General features: G+C 46.2%; 1 protein-coding gene across 1 annotated transcript in view; it reads right to left on the reverse strand.

The window, feature by feature from the left end:
- The window catches only part of LOC126262461 (potassium voltage-gated channel subfamily H member 8), a 518,890-nt gene that overhangs the window by 148,267 nt on the left and 343,662 nt on the right, over window positions 1-26,961 (reverse strand). Inside the window, exon 8 of the mRNA XM_049959121.1 lies at window positions 16,773-16,952. Within this exon, the coding sequence (XP_049815078.1) occupies window positions 16,773-16,952 (180 nt within the window). The remainder of the gene's footprint in view (window positions 1-16,772; window positions 16,953-26,961) is intronic.

Genomic DNA, 26,961 nt, shown 5'->3' on the forward strand with positions numbered 1-26,961 from the left:
TCAGAATATGTTCTAAGATTCTACAACGATTCGATGTCAGGGTACTGGACTATTTTTTTGTAAATCACTTCTACGACCGTTCTTGTAAACAGGCGTGCCCTGTGCTTTCTTCCAACTACTTGGTCCGGTTTCTTGTTTGATAGATCTATGGGAGATTATAATTAAAAGATTGTCTAACCTAGTCGCAAATGCAACTACAAAAAAATGCGTGGTTTTTTTTTTCACCAGACGCGTTCCGCTTTATTGAGGTAAAGCATAATCAGTGGTCTGTAATTAAGTTATTTACTTATGCATTTTGATTTGTTTTAAGATCGAAAAACAGTTCGCAAACAATATGATGGTTTTTACTTATGGTGATTTCCTCTTGATTCTCGCCTACATCGGAAAATGCCGTCTTTTAGCACATCTTTGATGTTTTTCTTCTTTAGACACTGATCGTTGTAGCCTACTTTTTAGTTACTCTACAGAAGTATGCATTTCTTATGTTTTATCCAGCACACTTTTCCGTACGCCACTATTTTATGTTTGTTTTTATACTTCTACGTAAGTACTGCGGTTCGTGTTTTGTAGCGTTGCCTACATAACATTGCCATTTGTTTGTCTTTGACCTACACATTTTTTAGGTTATTTGTTTTTATGTGTGTAGTTCTGTTTAATTACGTTGCTGTGTATTTATATGCTATGTAAGAGTAGTGAATGAATAGTGATGTATTTTTTTGTGGGGGAGGGAAAAGTTATGATGAGTGGACATAAGTTTATAGTAGTGTGATGGTGTGTGAGTTGGAGGAGAAGGTGAGGAGCAAGAAGTCGTCAACTATTTTAATGAGAGTCTGGTTTCCAAAAATTATTTTGTCACTGAGCAAGTGTTTGTTTTCTGTTAATACTTTTTGTATGTGGACATTTCCTTAGAAAGGGAGGAGGAGTCTCTTTTACTGATGCTTATGATGTTCATACCTTTTTCAGTATTGCTTGGTCAGTGGTGTTCTTGTTTTACATGGTCTGCAAATGTTGAATGTTTTGCATCGTATTTAAATGCTCTGTCATGATCTTCCTATCTTTTATCGAATGTCCTGCCAGTCATTCCAATGTATATCTTTTCAGAATCTCTGGAACTGAGCTGATAGATACCAAATTGTTGGTATCTGTCTGGTTTTGATTTCAGTTTTGGGATGTGCTTTTGTATTGAGTTGTTTGTTTTGTAAGCAATGTTTATGCCTTGTTTTTGAATATGTTACCTCTTTTATATGTGAGTTTGTTGTGGTAGGCCATTGCATGCCATTTTTTTTGTAATAGTGCGGCTTGTATGTATTGGTGTGGTATCTGTTCCACTTATCTTCTCAGGGATATGAAAATTTCACTGTGACAGTCGTCCTGGGTTTTACTTTGTAAAGGAGCATTTGAAAACTAAGATAAGCATTTTCGATTTTGCTTTGCTACCTGCAGTTTCAGTTCCTGGCTCGTTCGCGAGTGTCTGGACAATAAGTTTGGCGTCACTATCAGCATTTGCAAACGACCAGCATTTCTTTGGGTTTTGTGAAAGATCGTTTGACTAAATACTGTTACAGTAATAACTGAAGGTTTCACCCATTGCTCTCTTTACAGCCAAACGTGTTTCATTCAGCATCTGTCTGTCTATATCCCTATGATTTGTTTTGCACCAATTACGCAGTTGTCTCTGTTTCTTTAAAAGTTTCTTTAAAGTGACCTTAAGCCATTGAGGTTCCATCTCATTATTAACTGCTCTGCTGGGTACATAATTATCCAGTGCACTGCGAACTGTTCTTTTACATTCGCGGCACAACTCCTCTACATGATCCCGTCCTTCGCTAAAAGTTTCAAGTTCCTTATTGAGACATGAAATATTGCTTTTTATCTAGTTTACACAACGTATACAAGGTGTTTCAGAATTGGTGGCCAATAACTCACACATGGAAATTACAGGTCAAGAGTAGCTAAAAAGATACAACAAACATAAGTCGGCAGATCGTCCGTTGCCGAGGTATCGCATTAATTCGAGTTGGGAACCAGCTGTAAAGGCCTCTGGATACCGCGGTATTTCAAGGTCTGGGATTGACTATCTGTTTACGCTTGCGCAACTACACTCATGGAAATGGAAAAAAGAACACATTGACACCGGTGTGTCAGACCCACCATACTTGCTCCGGACACTGCGAGAGGGCTGTACAAGCAATGATCACACGCACGGCACAGCGGACACACCAGGAACCGCGGTGTTGGCCGTCGAATGGCGCTAGCTGCGCAGCATTTGTGCACCGCTGCCGTCAGTGTCAGCCAGTTTGCCGTGGCATACGGAGCTCCATCGCAGTCTTTAACACTGGTAGCATGCCGCGACAGCGTGGACGTGAACCGTATGTGCAGTTGACGGACTTTGAGCGAGGGCGTATAGTGGGCATGCGGGAGGCTGGGTGGACGTACCGCCGAATTGCTCAACACGTGGGGCGTGAGGTCTCCACAGTACATCGATGTTGTCGCCAGTGGTCGGCGGGAGGAGCACGTGCCCGTCGACCTGGGACCGGACCGCAGCGACGCACGGATGCACGCCAAGACCGTAGGATCCTACGCAGTGCCGTAGGGGACCGCACCGCCACTTCCCAGCAAATTAGGGACACTGTTGCTCCTGGGGTATCGGCGAGGACCATTCGCAACCGTCTCCATGAAGCTGGGCTACGGTCCCGCACACCGTTAGGCCGTCTTCCGCTCACGCCCCAACATCGTGCAGCCCGCCTCCAGTGGTGTCGCGACAGGCGTGAATGGAGGGACGAATGGAGACGTGTCGTCTTCAGCGATGAGAGTCGCTTCTGCCTTGGTGCCAATGATGGTCGTATGCGTGTTTGGCGCCGTGCAGGTGAGCGCCACAATCAGGACTGCATACGACCGAGGCACACAGGGCCAACACCCGGCATCATGGTGTGGGGAGCGATCTCCTACACTGGCCGTACACCACTGGTGATCGTCGAGGGGACACTGAATAGTGCACGGTACATCCAAACCGTCATCGAACCCATCGTTCTACCATTCCTAGACCGGCAAGAGAACTTGCTGTTCCAACAGGACAATGCACGTCCGCATGTATCCCGTGCCACCCAACGTGCTCTACAAGGTGTAAGTCAACTACCCTGGCCAGCAAGATCTCCGGATCTGTCCCCCATTGAGCATGTTTGGGACTGGATGAAGCGTCGTCTCACGCGGTCTGCACGTCCAGCACGAACGCTGGTCCAACTGAGGCGCCAGGTGGAAATGGCATGGCAAGCCGTTCCACAGGACTACATCCAGCATCTCTACGATCGTCTCCATGGGAGAATAGCAGCCTGCATTGCTGCGAAAGGTGGATATACACTGTACTAGTGCCGACATTGTGCATGCTCTGTTGCCTGTGTCTATGTGCCTGTGGTTCTGTCAGTGTGATCATGTGATGTATCTGACCCCAGGAATGTGTCAATAAAGTTTCCCCTTCCTGGGACAATGAATTCACGGTGTTCTTATTTCAATTTCCAGGAGTGTATTTCCCGTTTCCCCCTCCGTTCACTGTGCCGTACCGGACTCACAGTTACGAACGTGAAAGTACCATGGATAGAGGCTACACCAATGAAGAGTACGCCGACATGCACTTCATGTATTGCAAAGCGTATGGCATTGCCCTTGAGGCTGCACGATTGCGTGAAGATTTCCCTCTCCGCGTGCAGCCCGACAGGCGTACCGGTTACATTAGGGCCTTAGAGAAACAGGGAGTTTCGCACACCATGTACGAGAAGGTCGACCCAGATCGATAACACCTCGTGTTGAGGAAAGGGTGTTCAAATGTGTGTGTGAAATCTTATGGGACTTAACTGCTAAGGTCGTCAGTCCCTAAGCTTACACACTACTTAACTTAAATTATCCTAAGGACAAACACACACACACACACCCATGCCCGAGGGAGGACTCGAACCTCCGCCGGGACCAGCCGCACAGTCCATGACTGCAGCGCCTGAAACCGCTCGGCTAATCCCGCGCGGCGAAAGGGTGTTACGCATTGTACACGGGTATTCAAGTACTTCATACAGGAGGATTGCTACCGAAGAGTGTGCCCTGAGTCATAGTAATGTGTGGCGGATTTTACGTCGGCAAGTAGTTTATCCACATCATCTCCAGTGAGTGGAAGTCATCAACAATGCAGACTTCCCTCCTAGAGAGAATTTCTGCTAATGGGTGCAACAACAGTGTACTCTGAATCCCCTCTTTGTAAGCAGTATTCTCTTCACGGATGAGGCTAAATTTTCAACTACCATCAACTGTCACATTCGGGCCGATGTCAGTCCTGATGCAACTCACTATCACGACATCATCAGTTTTATTCGTTGAACGTCTGGGCAGGACGGCCCGGAGACCGCATAATTGGACCGCATTTCTTACCACACAGGCTAACTGGACAACAGTTTCCACATGCGATTTCTACGAACTGTACTTCCATATGTACATGATGATGTCCCACTGAACCAACGCCTGAACATGTGGTTCATGCATGACGTTGTTCCAAGACATTTCATTTCCGAGTGCGCCGGCTTCTAACTCGGTCGTATGGTCAACACTGGATAGGTAGAGGAGAGCCTGTGTCATGAGCTCCAAGATCTCTTGATTTAAATCCCAAGGATTCCTGTGTGTGAGGTCAAGTCAAAAGCCTGGTCTGCGCTACCGAGGTTAACAGTCTTCAAGAATTACGCTTGCGGATTGAAGCAGCCTTCCAGTATTTACAGAATTCCCCAGGACTGCCTAAGAGAATTCGTAACTCATTTCAGAGACAAGTTCAACATTGCATTCAGACGCATGGCCAACATCTCGAACACCTACGTTAACGTTTAGAGATGCTATGTGCTCCTACATACTGATGAACCGCCACAGACAACATAAAATGTGTGTTTTCGACAACGACTGATTTGCGGTCCCATGTTTATTGGAGCCTTTTAGCTACTTTTGGCCTGTACTTTCCATATGTGAATTACTGACGATCACTTCTGAAACACTTTATATATGTTTCTACTGGTTTCAGTTGCCATTCGTATTTTGGTAATCGTTGTTGCCACAACTGTGCCTTGGTTACTGGTATCAGTTTCGATGTGGACATCCTCAAAGAGGTCAAATCTATTTGTTGTCATTAGGTCTAATATTGAGAAAAAATGCCGCACCTGGCGGTCAGCACGCGATTCCTCATTCTAGTTGAAGACAAAAGTCGTGCCATTCGATTTAACACAAACACGATAAAAAAATGGCTCTGTCAGCGCTGTGCGTACACCGTGGCCAAGAAAAGGCACAACGAACGCTGCACTCTACCGGGGCGTCATTCAAATGAACGCTTCACTCTAGTGAAGTGTGAACTAACCACTCAATTTCAATGGCTTCAAATGGCTCTGAGCACTATGGGACTCAACTGCTGTGGTCATAAGTCCCCTAGAACTTAGAACTACTTAAACCTAACGAACCTAAGGACAGCACACAACACCCAGCCATCACGAGGCAGAGAAAATCCCTGACCCCGCCGGGAATCGAACCAGGGAACCCGGGCGTGGGAAGCGAGAACGCTACCGCACGACCACGAGATGCGGGCCAATTTCAATGAACTGGTACTTCAAACTCTTCACAGATAGCACACTCCACACTTTTTTCTAGTTCACTCACTCTCTTCCCCTCTCCCTCTCCCACTACATCGGTACTACGTCACTCATCCTCCCTTCACTTCAGTCCTCCCTCTACTGCATGTCAACGAATCACGCGGTGTTTGTGGGGAACGATAGGTTTACGAGGGGTACGGGTTGTGAGGGGCGAGGGGAAAGCAGCGTCAGTTGCTTCCTGCAGTGCTGTCATTACCCGTGACTACACTCCTGGAAATTGAAATAAGAACACCGTGAATTCATTGTCCCAGGAAGGGGAAACTTTATTGACACATTCCTGGGGTCAGATACATCACATGATCACACTGACAGAACCACAGGCACATAGACACAGGCAACAGAGCATGCACAATGTCGGCACTAGTACAGTGTATGTCCACCTTTCGCAGCAATGCAGGCTGCTATTCTCCCATGGAGACGATCGTAGAGATGCTGGATGTAGTCCTGTGGAACGGCTTGCCATGCCATTTCCACCTGGCGCCTCAGTTGGACCAGCGTTCGTGCTGGACGTGCAGACCGCGTGAGACGACGCTTCATCCAGTCCCAAACATGCTCAATGGGGGACAGATCCGGAGATCTTGCTGGCCAGGGTAGTTGACTTACACCTTGTAGAGCACGTTGGGTGGCACGGGATACATGCGGACGTGCATTGTCCTGTTGGAACAGCAAGTTCCCTTGCCGGTCTAGGAATGGTAGAACGATGGGTTCGATGACGGTTTGGATGTACCGTGCACTATTCAGTGTCCCCTCGACGATCACCAGTGGTGTACGGCCAGTGTAGGAGATCGCTCCCCACACCATGATCCCGGGTGTTGGCCCTGTGTGCCTCGGTCGTATGCAGTCCTGATTGTGGCGCTCACCTGCACGGCGCCAAACACGCATACGACCATCATTGGCACCAAGGCAGAAGCGACTCTCATCGCTGAAGACGACACGTCTCCATTCGTCCCTCCATTCACGCCTGTCGCGACACCACTGGAGGCGGGCTGCACGATGTTGGGGCGTGAGCGGAAGACGGCCTAACGGTGTGCGGGACCGTAGCCCAGCTTCATGGAGACGGTTGCGAATGGTCCTCGCCGATACCCCAGGAGCAACAGTGTCCCTAATTTGCTGGGAAGTGGCGGTGCGGTCCCCTACGGCACTGCGTAGGATCCTACGGTCTTCGCGTGCATCCGTGCGTCGCTGCGGTCCGGTCCCAGGTCGACGGGCACGTGCACCTTCCGCCGACCACTGGCGACAACATCGATGTACTGTGGAGACCTCACGCCCCACGTGTTGAGCAATTCGGCGGTACGTCCACCCGGCCTCCCGCATGCCCACTATACGCCCTCGCTCAAAGTCCGTCAACTGCACATACGGTTCACGTCCACGCTGTCGCGGCATGCTACCAGTGTTAAAGACTGCGATGGAGCTCCGTATGCCACGGCAAACTGGCTGACACTGACGGCGGCGTTGCACAAATGCTGCGCAGCTAGCGCCATTCGACGGCCAACACCGCGGTTCCTGGAGTGTCCGCTGTGCCGTGCGTGTGATCATTGCTTGTACAGCCCTCTCGCAGTGTCCGGAGCAAGTATGGTGGGTCTGACACACCGGTGTCAATGTGTTCTTTTTTCCATTTCCAGGAGTGTATTTGTGCAGTTAAACTTCGAGTCTACGGGTAGCCTACCGTTGGCAGCGCTTGCAGACAAACGAATATTAAAGATACAAACGAAGAGGCTGGCTGTGTGAGCACGCACAGCCAACATGAAAATAAAAGGTTTGTTAATAACACTGAAAGAGGGATTTTACCTGAAATCGTACCAATGACTACAGGTGACAGTTTACGTTTTGAATCTGGAGGGTTATTATTCTCAACAAAAATAAAATCTACAGGAAAACTTCTGAATAATTACTTAACGTAGGTATATAGACTTTGTGACAGTGGTAAACATACTCATTCTATTTTGGATTAAATTTTAAAAGGAACATAAAATTGGACTGCATTTCGTTGGTAGCCCAAGTTTTCAGTCCATGAATACAACAAATAATGTTTCATTTGGCAGATAGACTTTTTTGGGCGCTTCATGAGAAAATGTCGAGCAACATTAAATGTAATACCTTCTTTATATGTGACAGGCTTCTCTGTTTATCTTTCCTTTGTCCCCTTCGACCGTGCTCTACTTAACTCAGACGCTGTAAGAGCGTAAAACGTTGCGTGCACGTTACTGCATAGTTCGGCCATCTGTTGGTAAAATTATGAAGTATTACGAAGCTTTATTGTACGAGCGAGCGTAGCCGCGGCTGAGCGTCGAACTGGGCAACTTCGCCAGGCTTCCGTACTTCATGAATGAACTACTTCATTTGAGCGCTTCACGGCAAAGAGTGAAATGAATGAAGTAGTTCACGGGAATGAACGAGTTCGACTCATCTCTAGACCCAACACCAGCGGTAACAAAGGTCTGCATCTGACGTTTCCGCTTGAATTGCTCGGTGGATGTAGTTCCCCGTTAAGTCCTGCAGATGTCAATATAGCCCCTTTGGACTGAGGGGGCAACCGCACTCGACTTCCATGACACTTGTTGGAGCGTCGCACGCTCGTATAGCCCGGTTGTCTACTATAGTTACCTGAGCGCCGCTCAGTTGCCCACTGTTGGATCACGGCGCGTGAACTTGAGATGAAGGAGTGCGATAGCGAAACATGATTCGAAATAATATATCCTAAGTGCGAAAGATGGTGATTGTAACAATGTTTTGGAGAGATTTTCATTAGTGACAGATGAGGATGTCAGCTACATGTACTGTAGCAAGTGCTGTGCTCTCCTGTCTTACATATCAGCCAGCAGACATCTGAAAGCACATATCTGCAGAACACGGCAAAGTGTGTGTTCGGAAGCATTAGCAGTTTCGGTGAAAGCTACAGTAACTGAAAAGGTGTGTAGACATCTGTGCCAGGGACTTTCGTTCATTTACAATAGCAGTAAGTGCAGCAGATTATAAATATCACTTCATAATTGTGACGTGTAGATATTTCCAACATTTTGCCTCACCCTATGGTGTTATCGCGAAACACGGAAAGACAATCCGATGAAATACGAGCGAGTGTGATGCCCAGCATTATCCGGGACATGGTCATGAAAGCAGGAGGGATCAAAGCATGAGAAGGTACGGAAGATATATGGATTGATACATATCGGGAAATGTGTTACCTATTATTGCGCACTTTGCTTATCATGATTAGTCACTAAGAAATATGGCACTGGTGACAACTCACTTTTCTGCGAAGAAAAAGAAATGGCGAATTTATTTGAGATATACGTCGAGGAAACATTATTCAAATTTTTAGGAGTGAATCCTCAGAATTTTAACAAGATTTCATTTGCCACAGACCAAGGCCCTGCAATCCTTCCAGCATTATGCCTGCGTTACAGGTGTTTTGAACGCAGTCCATGAAACGCATGTTAGACGACGATTATGTGATAAATGGGCTTTGAGTGGTTTATTTAAAGAGTTACGGTGCTAACTATAGTGTCCGTTTCATGAGGAAAACTGGTGACATGAGTTGGATGTAGACACGCTCGAAGCAGGAAACGGAGAGTATATGGAACAGCGTACTTAGTAAGCTACAGTATGCACTACAGCAGCATGACAAAATCATCGAACTGCTTCCGTAGAGGCATCTCTTAAAACTTATGACAACAGCACTGCAAAAGGACTCGTGACATTTTTAAAGCCAGTCAAAGATGCAATAAGAATGCCGGCAGGCGATAAGTTTCCAACAATTCAGTTTGTTTTCTTACGGGTGCACAAACTGAAACGTCATTTTATTGCAGGGCCCGAAATACGGAAGTAGGTTTAAATTGCGGAAGATACGCCACGTGTCCAGTAAATTAAAACTGTCCTTAATTGCGAAACACTGGTTACATTGTCACCGGTATCTTGGCAGAACACTACAACGGGCGTATTATCATCTATTGACTGTAGATACTACGAATGACGAAACATCGCTGTCTCTGCCTCGCAAACGAGAAAACTGAAATTCCGACGTTGCACAGAATAGTGACAATTCTCTGGTCGCCCATCCTGTTACTGGAAATAATGTCTGTTTCCGACAGAGATGAGAAATTAAATACCGTGCATAAAATGTGTGATGAAGTATGAGTTTCTGATAAGCTAGAACAAAATTATAACGTAGAAGTAATATCTTACTCTGTTGTTGTTACATCCGTAAATATTTATGCATGACCGATAGGAGAATGTCAGCCGCACGCAGCGTCCAAAAAAATGAAGTCCCTGTTTTCGGAGTGACTAGACTGCGGGCGCACTCAGTCTACCGACGAAGTTGATTTGTATTTAACTCGAACAGATAGTCGCGACAACGAAAATAGGCTAGAGAAGTGAAAGCACGACCGTAGTCTTTTTCCCAAACTATCATCTTTAGCAAGAAGAACGTTTTGTGTTCCAGCCTTAAATGTGACTAGCGAAAAAAATTCCGTGCGGTTATCTCGGATGGACCAAGCAAACTTGATCCTAAACGAGTCGATTCGTTGTAATTACGCCAACAGGAAATAATTTGGAGACACTTTTGCCCTTGTTAGATTTATAATCTGTTTGGTGGTCAACTTCAAATACATACATTTGAATCAATAAAGCAGTTGGTGTTATAAGAAACAGCAAGGTGTTTTTTCATCCTGAGACCGACAAAAGTTGGTAGTTAGATAGTTTTCATGTGAAACTCCAAATTGTTTTCAAATTTTCGTTCTGGCATAAAGCACGCTATTTTCTCTTACGCCGTAGTCTTGACGGCGATGGTCTGGGGAGGTCAAGTGGGCTACGCTCAATTTCGACAGACCATGACTACGCCACACACGCTGTCGGGGCAAGAGTGACGTCGCAGATATATGCTTCGTGGTCTGAAACGGCCATGGACCAAACTTCTGCACGGCGGGTGCCATCACCAAGCGTGTGGCTGAGGTAGATGCGGTCTATGCGGCTTGATGAGTGAGCGGTGTAAAATGAGTAACCCGGTTGGGTTCCGTGCAACTTTGTCAGGGGGTCAATGAATCGCAGGCGATCGATGACCATCGAGAGAGCCCCACAAGGTGAATGCTGTTGCAGTTGGTCAGCGGACACTTGTGTCGAGTTGAAGTCCCCACCTGTGAAGAGCGGTTGACCTCCTCGGTTAAGAATGTATGTCGGTCATGACGTCAGCTAGACAAAGACAGTGCGTAGATGTTAATGATACGGACGCCAAATAGGGTGAGGGCCATACCCGACGCAGTGGGGAGGTTTGCGACATCCTCTGCAGGGAGCTCGTTGCGTAGGAGGATGGCGACGCCACTACCAATGTCGGAGGCGTGAGAAATGTAGGCGTTGTGCCCGATGGGGACTTGGAAGTCAGCGACGAACACCTCCTGTAAGAGTGCAATAACAACATCCACAGAGCAGATGGTGTCTCGGAACATAGCTGGTTTGTGAGGGGTTCGGATGGTGGCAAGATTAATTGTGGCGACACGATATCGTTGTGTGCAGTCCCTTGCAGTTGATGCAGATGTAAGTATCCTGCAGGCGTAAACCCACCGGGTCTACCGCATTGGTCACGAGTACTGGCAGGGCGCCGTCTCAGGCGCTTCATGAGACGCTCTCGCTCAGACACGCTCGTGGTCTGATCCGTTCCTTCTTCAACGTCATCGACACAGGATGCTGACCCTGAAGTCACGTGACAGTCGTTTACTGCCGGAGCAGGGGAAGCAGGCGCTGTGACAGTAGCTGTGGGGCATCATCTGTCGTCCTCGTGTACTGGCAACATTGAGTTCGTGTTCTGGATTGAGAGAGGATTCGTTACAGGAGAGGCATCAGGAGTGTTCATACCTTATGACTGGACGCAATTTGGAAAGTTACCACCAGACAGCTGGCTGGGGTGGCCGAGAGGTTCTAGGCTCTTCAGTCTGGAACCGCGCAACCGCTACAGTCGCGGGTTCGAATCCTGCCTCCGGCATGGATGTGTGTGATATCCTTAGTTTAGTTAAGTTTAAGTAGTTCTAAGTTCTAGGGGACTGATGACCTGAGATGTTAAGTCCCATAGTGCTCAGAGCCATTTGAACTATTTTTGCACCATCAGACATCTGGTCGCTATCTCGCGAGTTCATCTGGAGGATAGCGTTATCGGAGGGTGTTCGTCGGTGTTTCTTCCGCTTCCTGGGGGACCCCCCTTCCTAATGTGTTGTTCCGAATCAGAATGTGGTCGCCCATCATCCGACACTATACCCATCTGGATAAAGGCAGCAGTCGGCACGATATCTAGTTCGACGTCCATGGTTCGATCAGGGTCGTCCGCCACGGTCCTGAGAGTAAATGTTGCCGCTGAGGGCACTGGGGGTGACGCCATGATGGTTTCGTCTGCATACTGTGATGCGGTGGGTGGCGTTGACGAAGCTTCAGGCGTATGCTGAAGTGGCGTGGCAGGGTTCCGTGCTACAGGTAGGTGACAGGTAGGGACGTGAACGTCGATTCCTGGCTCACTTGACCCAGCGGTGTTGTATCAAACGTGGGCGTAAACATTTGGACCAGACATGTCCTCCCTGGCACGTTCGTGGCTGGCCATCGCACATGACGATGGCCCGCACACCGCAAATCATCAAGTACGATGGAACGTGTTTCGTCAGCTCATTTTTGACCTGCCGGTCGCCATTTAACACTGGGTAGGTCGTAAATGTTTGCCACTTCTCCGCGAGGTGACCGAAAACGTTTCCATGCGGCTGAAAAGCGGCAGTGACCACTTCTTGAGGCATCTCGAACGGGAGCTTAAAAACATGCAAAGTTCGGAGATCGAAACCCGCACGGTCCACCGTCACTGCACTTACGGTCCATCAGAGTGTTTAAATTTTTGTCCGGCGGCGTGTCGTTGGACAACTTCGGCGCATAGCGTCTCCGTCGACATCTTGTTGTATACAACACTTCCTGTGATGGAAAAATGTATTCCGATCACGTCTAGGGGGTTCAAACGCAGATCCTCTCGTATGAACTGTTCAACTTCAAAAGCTCTTGGTCACGGATGTTCGCCCTGAAACGTTACTTTGATCGTTGCACGGCGCTAAGAGTGCGCCTGAGGTACGGTAGTAGTGGACTCTATTTAAACGCGAGTACCGCGACGCGGAAGTAAACAACGCCGAGAGCGGAGGGCTGGTAGGCGCGCGGGGCAGTTTCGCACGCTACGAAGGCCGTGAGTCGACTGACAAGAATTAAGGGAACGGACATCTAGCCGCGCGGGGTAGCCGAGCGGTTTGGGACGCCTTGCCACGGTTCGCGCGGCTACCCCCGTCGGAGGTACGAGTCCTCCCTTGGGCGTGGGTGTGTTGTCCTTAGTGTAAGTTTAAGTTAGATTAAGTAGTGTGTAAGCCTAGGGACCGATGACCTCAGCAGTTTGGTCCCATAAGACCTTACCACAAATTTCCAAATTTACGGACGTCTAGTAAACGGAATTAGAACCTGATGAGGATTCGAACAATAGCTCCATGGTGGATTTGGGACTGATGTTACTGCAGCCTACTAAGTGAATTGTGACAGCTGGTACGGTAGTGGGGTGTGACACACCTTCCTCTGTACACTCTGGCGCTACCAGATGTGACAGTGTTGCTAGCTCCTCGTTTCCATACATTTGTTTTAAAAGTAAACCGGACCTGATTTTTCTACATAAACTTTTTCTTGCATCTGGATGAGGAATCGCGTGCCGACCTCTGGTAAGTGCAGCAATTTTTCTTCATCCTGTATTTTCATCATTAGTGGGGCTCTGAACCGTCTGTTCTAATTAATTTTCAGAGAAGACGTTCAGCAATGTTTCACAGGAGGTCTTTACACGCCCACCACTAACAAAAATATAATTTTCCCAGTTGATCGTTGGATGTTTAAAGTCTCCTTCGATGCTTAACAATATGATTGTGGGATTATGTGCGAGCGAACTGAGATTTTCTCTAAGATTTTCCGTTACATCAGGAAGTTAGGCTGGTGATCGAATGGAGGATCCAATTACAATTTTATGTCCACCCTTGATACTGAGTCTTGCCCAAACAATCTCGCATGCGACTTTAATTCAAATGGTTCAAATGGCTCTGAGCACTATGGGACTTAACATCTGAGCTCATCAGTCCCCTAGAACTTAGAACTACTTAAACCTAACTAACCTAAGGACATCACACACATCCATGCCCGAGGCAGGATTCGAACCTGCGACCGTAGCAGTCGCGCGGTTCCGGACTGAAGCGCCTAGAACGGCTCAGCCACAGCGTCCGGCTCAACTTTAATTTCTGTCGTTTCAGTATAGTGGGGAAATGAAGTTTACAAAGGAGACTGCTTACAAATCACTTGTGTGTCAACTCTCCCAATATTTTTGAAGTGTGTGGGACCCATACCAAACAAGACTAACAGGGGATATCGAACGTATACAAAGAAAGGCTGCCAAATGGTGGTAGGTTTGTTTGAATCAGGAGAGAGCATCGTGGAAATGTCGAGAACTTAATCTGAAAGAGTCTCGAAGACAGGCGAAAAATTATTCAGCGAAAGCCTACTTAGAAAATGTCAGAAAACAGTATTGAGGAATCTAGACTAGTGGTGGCCGAGCGGTTCTAGGCACTACAGTCTGGAACCGCGCGACCGCCACGGTCGCGGGTTCGAATCCTGCCTCGGGCATGGATGTGTGTGATGTCATTAGGTTAGTTAGGTTTAAGTAGTTCTAAGTTCTAGGGGACTGATGACCTCAGAAGTTGAGTCCCATAGTGCTCTGAGCCATTTGAACCATCTAGAATATTCTTCAGCTCCTTACGTATCGCTCTCGTAGGTATCGTGGAGATCAAATGAGACTAATTATAGCGCTCACTAAGGCACTGAAGCAGTCATTCTTCCCTCACCCCATTCACGAATGGAACGAGAAGAAGCATTGACATACGGCACCTTACTAAGTACCCGCTGCCAGGAAGAACTTTACAGTGTTTTTCAGAGCATTTGTGCGGAAGTAGAACTGCTGTGTTGCGAGCTGGAAGTCTGAGCATACCTATTGCAGTGACAAGGCACGAATGGTGTTAGGTTGTTTAAAATTACTGAAATTTTATCAGCAAGAAGAAAAGAATTTTAATAAAATTGAAAACTTTTCTCGTTGTCATTCAGAAGTGAGATGAATGCCGAAGGCTTGCTTTTCTGCTAGCGAGTCCTACCCAATTAAAAATGTTACAGCGTCCAGCTCGGAACATATTACACTGTTGATCAAAAGTTAAGCATGAAAGTAACTTAAGTTTGATTTGTCAGAGCCGAGCAACGTAGCACGATGAAACTTGGTCCATATGTTGTAAGAACTGTTACAGTGTGATACAGAAGGTGATTGAAGAACATAGACAGTGAGACGTACAGGTGTGACACATTTAGTGAAAGAGAATAACTGCAACTGAGTCACCGCGACTTATGGTGTTCCCCTGGACATCACAGCAGCCGGGATCTGGTTGTTAGTAGGGTGTGTGATCACAGCCAACAGAAATGCATGCTGTGCAACGTGCTCGGTCACGATGTTGATAAGAGGTTCTTGTGGTGAGGGTTAACATCTAGCGGAAGGTCGTTGGTGCATGTGGACATGACGCAATACGTCTCCCTAACTCATCCCACATGTGCTCTATGGGGATTACGTCGGGAAAACGGGCAGGCCAGTTCATTCGCCGAATATCCTATCGTCTGAAATGCTGCTTCACCTTTGTTCGACGTGGACTCCCATTGTCATCCATAAAAATGAAAAGACGCCGTCGGGGAAGGGGTACAGTGTCACAATAACGCTGACCAGTGAGTCGGTGTGGTCCCTGTGATCTTGGCACCATCGCAAACGGTGCCGCTGATGTGCAGGTGTCAATGGAAAACAACGAACTGGTCGTCAGGCAAAGAACCACCCCAATGCACTCACCGTGTTACTAAGGATCCTGAGATTGCGTGGTTTGCACTCCTGTTAAATGTGGTTGCAATTGTATTCGCTGTCTGACATGGAAACAGTGCTATGAGCAACACCTGGGCTACAATCGTCACACTTCGCCCTTCTTCCATTTCCCCAATGATTCTTCCCCATGTGACGTTATCCAGATGTTGTTTCCCGACCGTTTTGTAATGAAGAACACCACCACGCTGCTCCGCAACTGCTCGTTGATTGACTCACTCTGTCTTTCGCCATTCCTTCAGCTGCCTCGTATCGCGGGCGCAGCCACACTTAGAGCAGTATTCAAAAAAAAAAAAAAAAAAAAAAAAAGCGTGTGACGAGGGCCTCCCGTCGGGTAGACCACTCGCCTGGTGCAAGTCTTTCGATTTGATGCCATTTCGGCGACTTGCGCGTCGATGGGGATGAAATGATGATGATTAGGGCAACACAACACCCAGTCCCTGAGCGGAGAAATTCTCCGACCCAGCCGGGAATCGAACCCGGGCCCTTAGGATTGACAGTCTCTCGCGCTGACCAATTTTTTTTTCTTTACATTTTGTTCGATATATTTCGTTGCGTTTGGTCTGGGCGGACGTCACAAGACATGCGTTCAAGTTGATCGTTGATTCCCTGACTCAGTTTTGTTGTTAGAGAAAGCACGCAGCCCTCTGACCGAACACGCTGAGCTTCCGTGCCGTGCCGGCATCACTCACGGGGGCGGACAGTATTCACACTGACCTCACGCCTATGACGTCCAACTCTCTGTGCACCACTAGGAGACGTCTGGCAATACGCAACTTTCATTCATTTCCACCGAGCAGTTAATACATTTCGTTACTTTATGTAGCTAGTTCTTAAGCATTGCAGAGCATTTTATCTGTGTGATACTTCTGTATCTCATTTCGACAGGCATCCAGAAAATGAGGATACCGAATCGATTATTTTCAAAAGAAACCATCACAGTCAGGTCTCATCTACTTTACACACTTTTCTAAAAGTGTACTGCGCATAATAAGTAATTTGGAGAGGAATATAAGTATTTTGGTTATATCTTTTATTTTGCTTGTTTTGTAATTCCGTTCACAGAACCTTTTCCAGCACATCTTGTCCGTTATCATTAAATTACACGAAGTATAAGTACGTGTACGGACTGAATACATGGCAGGCAGTGATTGCTGACAGCATACCTCCTACGAGCATGGTGCATATGCTGAAGATCTTCTCGACGCTGGTGTTGGCGGATACATTGCCGAAGCCGACGCTGGTGAGGCTGGAGCACGTGAAGTAGAGCGCCGTGATGTACGACTCGGAGTGTGAAATGTTGGTCACCGGCACCTTCAGCCGCTCCGCCATTGTGTGGATCCAGCCTGCGGACAGACGGAGAACAGTGCTTTGTCACGCGACGCTCATAATACGCACGAAGCATCATGTATTTTTTGTCAGTACGGAGCAGTCGCGCGTCCAAGAACAGTGGCGACTACTTAGTGCAAGAAATAGGTCACCCACATCAAAATAACACAAGATTTTGAGTGAATATGTGAAAACGTGCAAGGTTATAGTTTTCTGTCTACTTTGAAGCCTTTATAAACGGACAAATATGGCGGATAGAACTAGTTATGATATTATTGAAGGACGTATTCTATGATTAAGAAAAACAAAGGAAAATCTGACTTAGAGTATTTGTGTGAGATCAGGACTGCTCCTTCTCCTTCCGAAGACGTGTTCCGATCCTTATGCACAGCGGTGTAAAGAATGATGTGGACGTGCACAGTGTCTCCTGGCACGATGTGCATATTCCACTAAGGACTTGTAAACATATAAGAAGCAACCGAATGATAAATAAACACGTAGAAAAAAGTAAGTAAATTTTTTATTATTTCACAAGTAATTGCCGTAACCGTTTTCCCAACTGTGGGACAAGACGGTCAGTGCCTTCTTGGAAAATGTTTGTAGTTGCCTACGGAACCATGATTGCACCAGGCGTGCAGCTCTTCGACCAAATCGACGACCGCGAATGTCTTTCTTCAGGACACCAAAAATATGTAAATCGCTTGGGGACAGATCAGGACTGTATGGAAGTTCTGAAGCGTAATCGAAAGAACCTTGCAACATGTGGATTGGCATTATCCTGAAACAGAATTATATTGTCCTTAAAAATTCATGGGTGCTTGCACTAGATGGCGCACTTCGGTTTTTATAAATTGTCCACATACCACTGTGTGTTAATTGTGGAGCCGTGTTCCAGGTTGTCAATGAGTAGCGCGCCATTGAAGTCAAAGAAAAAGGTCATCAAGTTTCCCGGAGCTGGCGTGCCAATTGTTGCGGCTACGCTGTGGAAGTTTCGCTGGGTAGCCGTTACCTATCCTCCATACAGTCCGGATATCTTCCCATGGGATATGCAAATTTTTGGAATTCTGAAGAAAGACGTTCGCTGCCATAGATTTGCTTCGGACGAAGAGATGCACCTCTCATTCGGGAGGACAACGTTTCAAACCCGCGTCCGGCCATCCTGATTTAGATTTCCTGTGATGTCCCTAAAACGCTTGAGACAAATGCTGGGATGGTTCCTTAGAAAGGACACGGCCGACTTCCTTCCGCATCCTTCCCTAATCCGATGGGAACCAATGATCTCCCTGTTTGGTCCCCTCCCGCCAAATCAACCAACCAACCGAAGAGAAGCATGATGGGTACAGTCATGATTTCGTAGGCAACCGCAAACATTTTTGCACGAAGGCATTGAACGTCTTGTCTCAAGGCGCGGTAAATGTAGACTCAAAGACAAAAAAAAAAGGAAGGAAAAAAAGAACCGACGCACTACGAAGGAATTATGAGAATGGGGCGGGAATCGGTAGATGTGATGTGCATGGAGGGACAAATAAATGAATACAATTTGAGAAAAAGTGGATGATTTAGTCAAGAGAAAGTACTTCAGAAACTGAGCACGTCAATAACGCTTTGGTCCACATCTGGCCCTTATGCAAGAATTTGTGCGGCTTGGCATTGATTGGGAGAGTTGTTGGATGTCCTCCTGGAGGATACCATACCTAATTTTGTCCAACTGGCACACTGGATCGTCAAAATCTCGAGCTGGTTGGAGCATCCTGCCCACAAGGCTTCCAACATTCTCAATTGGAGAAGATCGGTGATCTTGCTAACCAAGGTATGGTTGGGAAGCACGAATACAAGCAGTAGAAACTCTCGTCGTCTGCAGGTGGGCATTATTTTGCTGAAATATAAGCCGAGAATGGATTACCATGAGAGTCAACAAAATTGGGCGTAATATATCTTAGGCGTATCGCGACGCTGTAAGAGTCTTGCGGGTGTCGACTAAATGGGCCTGCTATAAAAAGAAATGGCACTTCAGACCATCAAGCCTAGTTGTCAGGCTGTATGAGGGTAGCAGGGGAGGGAGGACACTCAGCTGGTATTCAACCACTGTCTGCGGTGGCTTCATATACGTCTTCGCTGGTCGTCGAGGCTCAATTAAAAACTGCACTCATCACTAAGACAATCCTCCTACGGTCAATAAGATACCAGGCCAAAGACATGTCCGGAGACACCCAGAACAGCGATGGGATAATCAACCTGACTGTCGCTCGCCAAACGGAGAGATGATGTGGCGTGCCATTTACTTTCATAACAGGACCCGCGGCACCCTTACAGTTCAGCGTTACGTCAATGATATTCCACGCCCCCCTTTTGTTGCCCTTCATGGCAAGCCAGCAAGATAACGGCTACCCGCACACGGCGAGAGTTTCTACTGCTTGTCTTCACGCCTGCCAAATCCTAACTTGGCCAGCAAGTTCGCCGGATCTCTGCTCTGTTGAGAACGTTTCGAGCATTATGAGCAGGGTCCTCCAACATCCTCGGGATTTTGATGATGCAACACCCAAGGATGACATTCAAAAATTCTATCAATCAATGCCAAGCCTAATAACTGGTTGCATAATGACGAAAGGTGGACCAACGTTTTATTAACTTGTTCAGTTTGTGACGCTGTTTCTCTTGAATAAATGATTACATTTTTCTGAAATTGTAATCATTTGTTTGCCTGTCCATGCACATCACATCTACCAATTTCCATCTCTTTCGGACAATTCCTTCATGGTGAATCGTTTTTTTTCTCGCTGAAGGTGTACGAGGGTTGACTGAAAAGTAATGCCTCCACCTTCGTAACTCTTCAACAGTTGGCAGCATTGGTATGCGGCAGGTACTGGCTTGTTCCGTAGCCTCTTCTCTACAGCCCCAGTTGGCGGGAAGCCTTAGCATTGAACGGTTGTGTTGTTACAGTGTAAGGTATGGAACCCTGCGCAGACGGTCAGTCAATGCGATTTAAGAAACGTGCAGTCATTGAATTCTTGACAGCGGAAAGTGTTACCGCAGAGGAGATTCATCAGAGAAAGAAAGCGGTTTATTGTCATTGTGTTGATGTGAGTACTGTGCGTCGTACCCTACAAGGGAAACTCCCCATCGATCATCCTCAGATTTAGTCGATAGCTCATCAAAAACTGGACATAGATCAAGCATGAAAACAGGAAGAAAGTGTACTGGACTCTGGAAAAAAGAAGAAAGACAGAAACAGTGAACGGTGGTGTAGAGCTCGTGTGGTCATGGTGTTGGCTTGCGAAGGGGGAGATCCGGGTTCAAATCGCACTAACTCAAATTTTTTTCTTTTTTTCCCCCCAGAATTACGAACTTTCCGTCCGGTCATTGAGGTGTCTGTTCACTGTATTCAAATTTGTGTATGTGCCGTGGCGGAATGTCAGTTTGCAACAGCGACGTGTAACGAAGGGACCTTCTAGACGTACGTACCTCCTGTATGTTCTACACCGATACCACATATTATGCTTGTGGCTTTCCGGTTTGGAAGTTTTGACTTTTGAATTCCTTCGTTGTAACACAGGTCACACCCATTTATTATTTGTTTTCATTCCTGTGAGACGTGTATGCGGCATGTCCCTTGCTCTCACTGTTCATCACAGAATTTGAGTCATGCGGTAAGAATATATCACGGTCGCAAGTACACGTGATGAATAGTGACGTAGGCGAGATACCGCAGAGACTTCTCACAGAAATGAAAACAAATAGTAAACGGGTGTCACCTATTTTACAACGAAGGAATTCAAGAGTCAAAACTTCCAAAACTGAAACAACTCTTCCTCTCTCTCTCTCTCTGTGTGTATGTGTGTGTGTGTACCCGTCTCCTGTGGCTGATTAGCCCTCATTGTACAACCAGTGACGTCGAGAAGCTAAAGAAGAGGGCAGGTGTAGTTTTTAGAACGTCCATACCACCGAAGAAACCACTTTAATCACAAAAATCTGCCGTTCATCAGTGTGATTCGGGAAATTGTGTAGTGAAATAGGTAAGTGAGTAACGTCTGTTTACGGTAGTGCATCATATGTAAGAAAGTAATTTCCGTAGTTTGCTATCAAAAATGGTTCAAATGGCTCTGAGCACTATGGGACTTAACATCTGAGGTCATCAGTCCCCTAGAACTTAGAACTACTTAAACCTAACTAACCGAAGGACATCACACACATCCATGCCCGAAGCAGGATTCGAACCTGCGACCGTAGCGGTAGCACGGTTCCAGACTGAAGCGCCTAGAACCGCTCGGCCACACTTAGTTTGCTATCTTTTTATTTATTTTAAAATAAAATCCCCTCGGTTCGTCATCTGAAAATGTGAAGTAATTCAAGAAGAGATGGGTATGTTTAGGTACGCTTTAGAAGAAAACTGGTACGTATCCGCAAACGCTTAAAATGGAAGTGGTACCCGCACGTTGACGTAGTGAGGGCACAGAGGATGGCAAAAGAACGCCGACCGCAGGCTTCCTTCAAAGGGGGAAGAGGAACTCGTTTCCGACTTCAAAAGAAGCTGTTGGAAGTGAGCACTTAATGCATCAAGCCTCCAGCTATGGGCGGACCTCTTTCTCAAGGATATGCTAAAAGGGGCCACCATAACGGAAGGAAAGAAAGCATTGCCGGTCACAGGTCTTTGAAGAACCTGCAAACTTTTTTCCCGCGGCTCCAGCGCGAGCGACGGTGTCGGCGGTCGAGTGTTAGTTTTCCTACTGCACGGAAAATCGAAGAATGTTCACCAAGTGCAGAAAAACTGTAATATAGAGGGCAGGTAACATGTCTTATGCAGTTCGACATTTACTCAGTTTACAGGATGTTCCAATAACAATGCACAATTTAGATTACGCGCAATTTTCGTTCCGATGGCAACGCTTGACATCACTCAGATGTCATCTAGAAAATGTTAGTTTGTAAAAGTGAATCTATTTACCGCTGAATAATGCATTCTCATCTTTAAAATTTGTTAGAAATAGTGGAAATTACGTAACAGTTTTCGATCTGAGCTACGTACCCGATTCATTGACAATCCGACGAATACTTTAAGACTTTGAGGAAAGTGCTTAAGTTACTGATGTTAGGAAATCAAAGCCATGTCGTACCTCAATAAATGAGAGAATTTGTAGACTTGGAAAAAGCCGTAAGAAAATGTAAAGTGGTGGAAGATATTTGAAATTATCACAAAAATTGGGTTATGCTATAGGGAGAGACGTGAAATATACATTATGTACAAGAGCCAACAGACAATAATAATAATGGGCGACAAAGAACGAATTGCTCGAATTAAAGAGGCTGTAAGACAGGGATATAGTCCCTCGTCCCTACTGTCCAATCTATACCCCGAAGAAGCAATGGCTGGCCGAAGTGGCCTTGCGGTTCTAGGCGCTACAGTCTGGAACCGAGCGACCGCTACGGTCGCAGCTTCGAATCCTACCTCGGGCATGGATGTGTGTGATGTCCTTAGGTTAGTTAGATTTAATTAGTTCTAAGTTCTAGGCGACTGATGACCTCAGAAGTTAAGTCGCATAGTGCTCAGAGCCATTTTTGAAGAAGCAACGACGGAAATAAAAGACAGGTATAAGAGCGGGATTAAAATTCGAAGTCAAAGGATATCATCGATAAGATTCGCTGATGACATTGCTATTATAAGTGAAAGTCAAAAAGAATTACAGGATGTATTGAATCGAATAAACAGTCTAATGAGTACAGAGTATGTGTTCAGGAAAAACAGAAAAAAGGCGAAAGTAATGAGAAGTAGCATGTACTAGAACAACGAAAAACTTATCACCAGAATACGGAGTCACGGAGTGGTCAAAGTTAACGAACTATCCCACCTAGGCAGCGCCGGCCGGGGTGGCCGAGCGGTTCTAGGCTCTACAGTCTGGAACCGCGCGACAGCTACGGTCGCAGGTTCGAATCCTGCCTCGGCCATGGACGTGTGTGATGTCCTTAGGTTAGTTAGGTTTAAGTAGTTCTAAGCTCTAGGGGACTGATGACATCAGAAGTTAAATCCCATAGTGCTCAGAGCCATCTGAACCATTTTACCTAGGCAGCAGAATAGCCCATGATGGACGCAGCGTGGGGGACACAAAAATTAGAATAGCACTAGCGAAAACGACATTACTGGCCGAAAGAAGTCTTCTAGTATCAAACGTAAGCTAATATAGTTCTTAATTTGAGGAAGAAACTACTGAGAATGTCCATTTGGTGCACAGGTGGTGAAACATGGACTGTGGGAAAACCGGAACAGAAAAGAATCGAAGCATTTGAGATGTGGTGCTACAGAAGAATGTTGAAAATTAAGCGGACTGATAAGGGAAGGAATGAAACTCTCCGCAGAGTCGGTGAGGAACGGAATATATGGAAAACACTGACGAGAAGAAGGGACAAGATGATAGGACATCTGTTAAGACATCAGGGAATAACTTCTTTGCTACTAAAGGGATCTGTAGAGGATAAAAACTGTGTGGACCGACAGAGATTGGAATAGGTCCAGCAAATATTTGAGGACGTGGGTTACAAGCGTTACTCTGAGATGAACGGTTGACACAAGGGGTGAATTCGTGGAGGGCCTGATTACTCAGGCAAAGGCAGAAATACCCGGGCCTCGCTTAGTCGTCTATCATAAGAACTTAACTTGTCGAAGAGTAGCATGCAGCGAATTCAAACAAAAAGTTTCATCTACACCACTGCCATGTCCAACTGACGAAACAACTGCTGACAAACGACAATTTGTAACGGCCTGAATTCGCCGATTGGGTAATGGGAAATAAGCTGTGAATGGCAGTTTTGGGTGGAATTGCATTTCTAACTGGACAGCTACGTCAACAAGGGTACTGTCGGATTTATAGCGAGGAGATTCCTTGCGGAACGCTTCAATAGCCCATGGAGACAAAATTGGCCACTAATATGTTGCGACATGACGACGACTGAGTATTTTCAGTGGGGTGCCTGGAAATCACATGTTTTTTAGAACAATCCAAACTGAGTGCATTAGGAAATCGATATAGAAACGTGTGAAAACAATATAAAAATTTTTGTAAAAAGAGAAAGAGTTCGTCAGCAAAGTTTTGGTGAACGTTTGTCAGATATTGATTAGCGCATATAGTGATTAGTAAACTGGTGAAATTAAAATTAAAATATTTTTTAACATATCAATGAACCGAAGAGTTTTTTTCAAAAGTTAAGTTGTGCATTTTTATTGGGACAATATTTATGATAATAGTTTAGTTCCACAGCGTAAAATGTGTGTTTCGAAGAAAAGATATTTAAGGTTTAGGGCATTGCTTATTAACAGCAATGCCTCCGCTCTTCTTAGCGCCTGGTGAAAATTTATCTTACTTTGCGTTAAAGAGCAAACTTTGTAATGCAAATACTTTGTATCACTGACAGTTGTTTCCGTTTTCAGATATCTGTAGTCATTGTAACACCAACACATCAATTCACTAGTAATTTCAATTGTTTGTAAATAATTTTTCACCTGTACTTTGTGTATACTTTGTTAATATCTGTGCTAACTTGTTGTCCAGATATTTTCTCTACGTGTTTTGTAAACTGTGAAATATTATGTAATTTCATGGTCCATATACAAGATATAACAGGAAAAGCTTGAGTTCTTCTGTGTTAGGGAGGCAGAAGCGTGCCAAAGAGAAGCGGAGGTTGGGAAGCTAACGTTCCAAATCAGAACAAAGAACTAGTCGTTCGTTAGTCATCGGGAGTTATACAACCATGTGTGGATGCAAGGGTGAAGTACTCCAGTTCCAAGGAATTAGAACCTCGGACAGATATTGGATGTGATTTAAAGATGTGGTACTCTAATATTATGCTCCATGGCAATTGGTAGTTGGAAGGAGAGCCACGTGTTACCATTGGAAATGCTGAGGATGTGTCTACGTAATAATCGCCTACACCGACGCAGTGCTTTGCATCGTCGCCTCTACGAAATATGTGGATCAGTGTATACTTGAAGCTTTTGTGTACACATTGACATCTTTCCTTTTATTGAGACCGTCATTGATCCAGGTCCTGTTATGTATGATAAGATGCGTCTATCAAAGAGTGTCAGACATTAGAACAGGTAGTTGAAGTTCTTGAGAAATAATTTAGAAAGGCGATGTATTGCAAAGTTCAATTAAACCGTTATGACCCCAAGTCGCAGCCCTGCTTCCCTCCAACAACAGAGAGTGGAGGATACAGCCTGCACATCCAGGTGAAGTGAGATCACGAGCAACAGCGGCTGCAGAGGTCCCTAACAGCGGGGCAGTAAGTTTCACGTCCCTCATCATGTGGGACAAACAGTGTGAAGCTTTAATATCACTACGCACTAGTATACAAAGTAAGTCACGTAAGACACAACACCCCTTTTATTTCGTGAATTGATCGAGATATCGAAAAAAGGTTTTCGACCAATCAAAATAGGCCAAGTGGCACATATTTTGGTATGTAATATAGAGTCTTAACTCTTGTGCCGATCCAGATATTGAAACAAAGGTGATTTTTTAAAATAGAATGACACACTTTTCTTAGCGGCATCCGAAAGCGCTTGAAAAGACGAGTACAGAGATACAATGCAAGTTACTGTTGAGGCTGAAAGTTTTCGCACAGGAATACGACAAATGAACTAAAATTGGAACGCATTACGGCCAGAGTCAGCTACTACAGTGTAAACACCGCCAAATACTGCTCTGAGCTATGCTCCGTCGTTATACGCAGCAAGAGCAGGCCTATGCTAGTAAGATAGATCTTCGTTTTCTACACGACATAGACACAGGGTCAGCTATTATTTTTGCATGCTAGCTTCTGGAGCGTTAGGTACGGCTTAGGAAAACTATTTCAAATGTGTGTAAGTTTCCAGGTTTTTGTAGAAACAACTACAGTTTCATCAGGCAGCTTTCCATTTACACCGTCCCTCTTGCTGCTTACTTGTCAAAGCCGAAGCAGAAACGTCGCTCATTCATACTTCATAATAATAAACAGCCGTGTTCAAGAGAAAAAAAGTTTTGCATCACCCCGGTTCCCAGAAGTCCTGAAGAAAGACGTTGACTGTGGATACTGTATCACAGACACAGTCCCTTTGACTGTTAAAAGATGTCACTAAACCCGCGCAAAGATGTAAACAGCCATGCATGAGCAGCGCCTATTAGAGGGAGGGGGTCCGACAGCCGATCAGTTCCAGTCATTCCACCAGGAAGGAGGTACACGGTTCTCCTTGTCTGTAGTTCAATTATGCCGAGACAGTCAATACCCTGTTCGATCGCGTCCGCGTTGTTACTTAGTGCCAGGAAGGGCTCTCAACAAGAGAAGTGTCCAGGCGTCTCGGAGTGAAACAAAGCGATGTTGTTCGGACATGGAGGGGATACAGAGAAACAGGAACTGTCAATGACATGTCTCGCTCTGGCCGGCCAAGGGCTACTACTGCAGTGGATGGCCGCTACCTAGTGATTATGGCTCGGAGGAACCCTGACAGCAACGCCACCATGTTGAATAACGCTTTTCGTGCAGCTACAGGACGTCGTGTACGACTCAAACTGTGCGTAATAGGTTGTATGACGTGCAATTTCACTCCCGACGTCCATGCCGACGTCCATCTTTCCAACCATGACACCATGCAGCGCGGTACAGATGGGCCTCAACAACATGCCGAATGGACCGCTCAGGATTGACATCGCGTTCCCTTCACCAATGAGTGTCGCATATGCCTTCAACCAGACAATCGTCGTAGACGTGTTTGGAGGCAACCCGGTCAGGTTGAACGCATAGACACACTGTCCAGCGAGTGCAGCAAGGTGGAGGTTCCCTGATGTTTTGGGATGGCATTATGTGAGACTGACGTACGTCGCTGGTGGTCATGCAAGGCGCCATAACTGCTGTGCGATACTTGAATGCCATCCTCCGACCGATAGTGCAACCATATCTGCAGCATACTGACAAGGCCTTCGTCTTCATGGACGACAATTCGCGCCACCATCGTGCACATCTCGTGAATGACTTCCTTCAGGATAACGACATCGCTCGACT

The sequence above is a fragment of the Schistocerca nitens genome, chromosome 1 (assembly GCF_023898315.1).
Source record: "Schistocerca nitens isolate TAMUIC-IGC-003100 chromosome 1, iqSchNite1.1, whole genome shotgun sequence".
Taxonomy (NCBI): Eukaryota; Metazoa; Arthropoda; class Insecta; order Orthoptera; family Acrididae; genus Schistocerca; species Schistocerca nitens.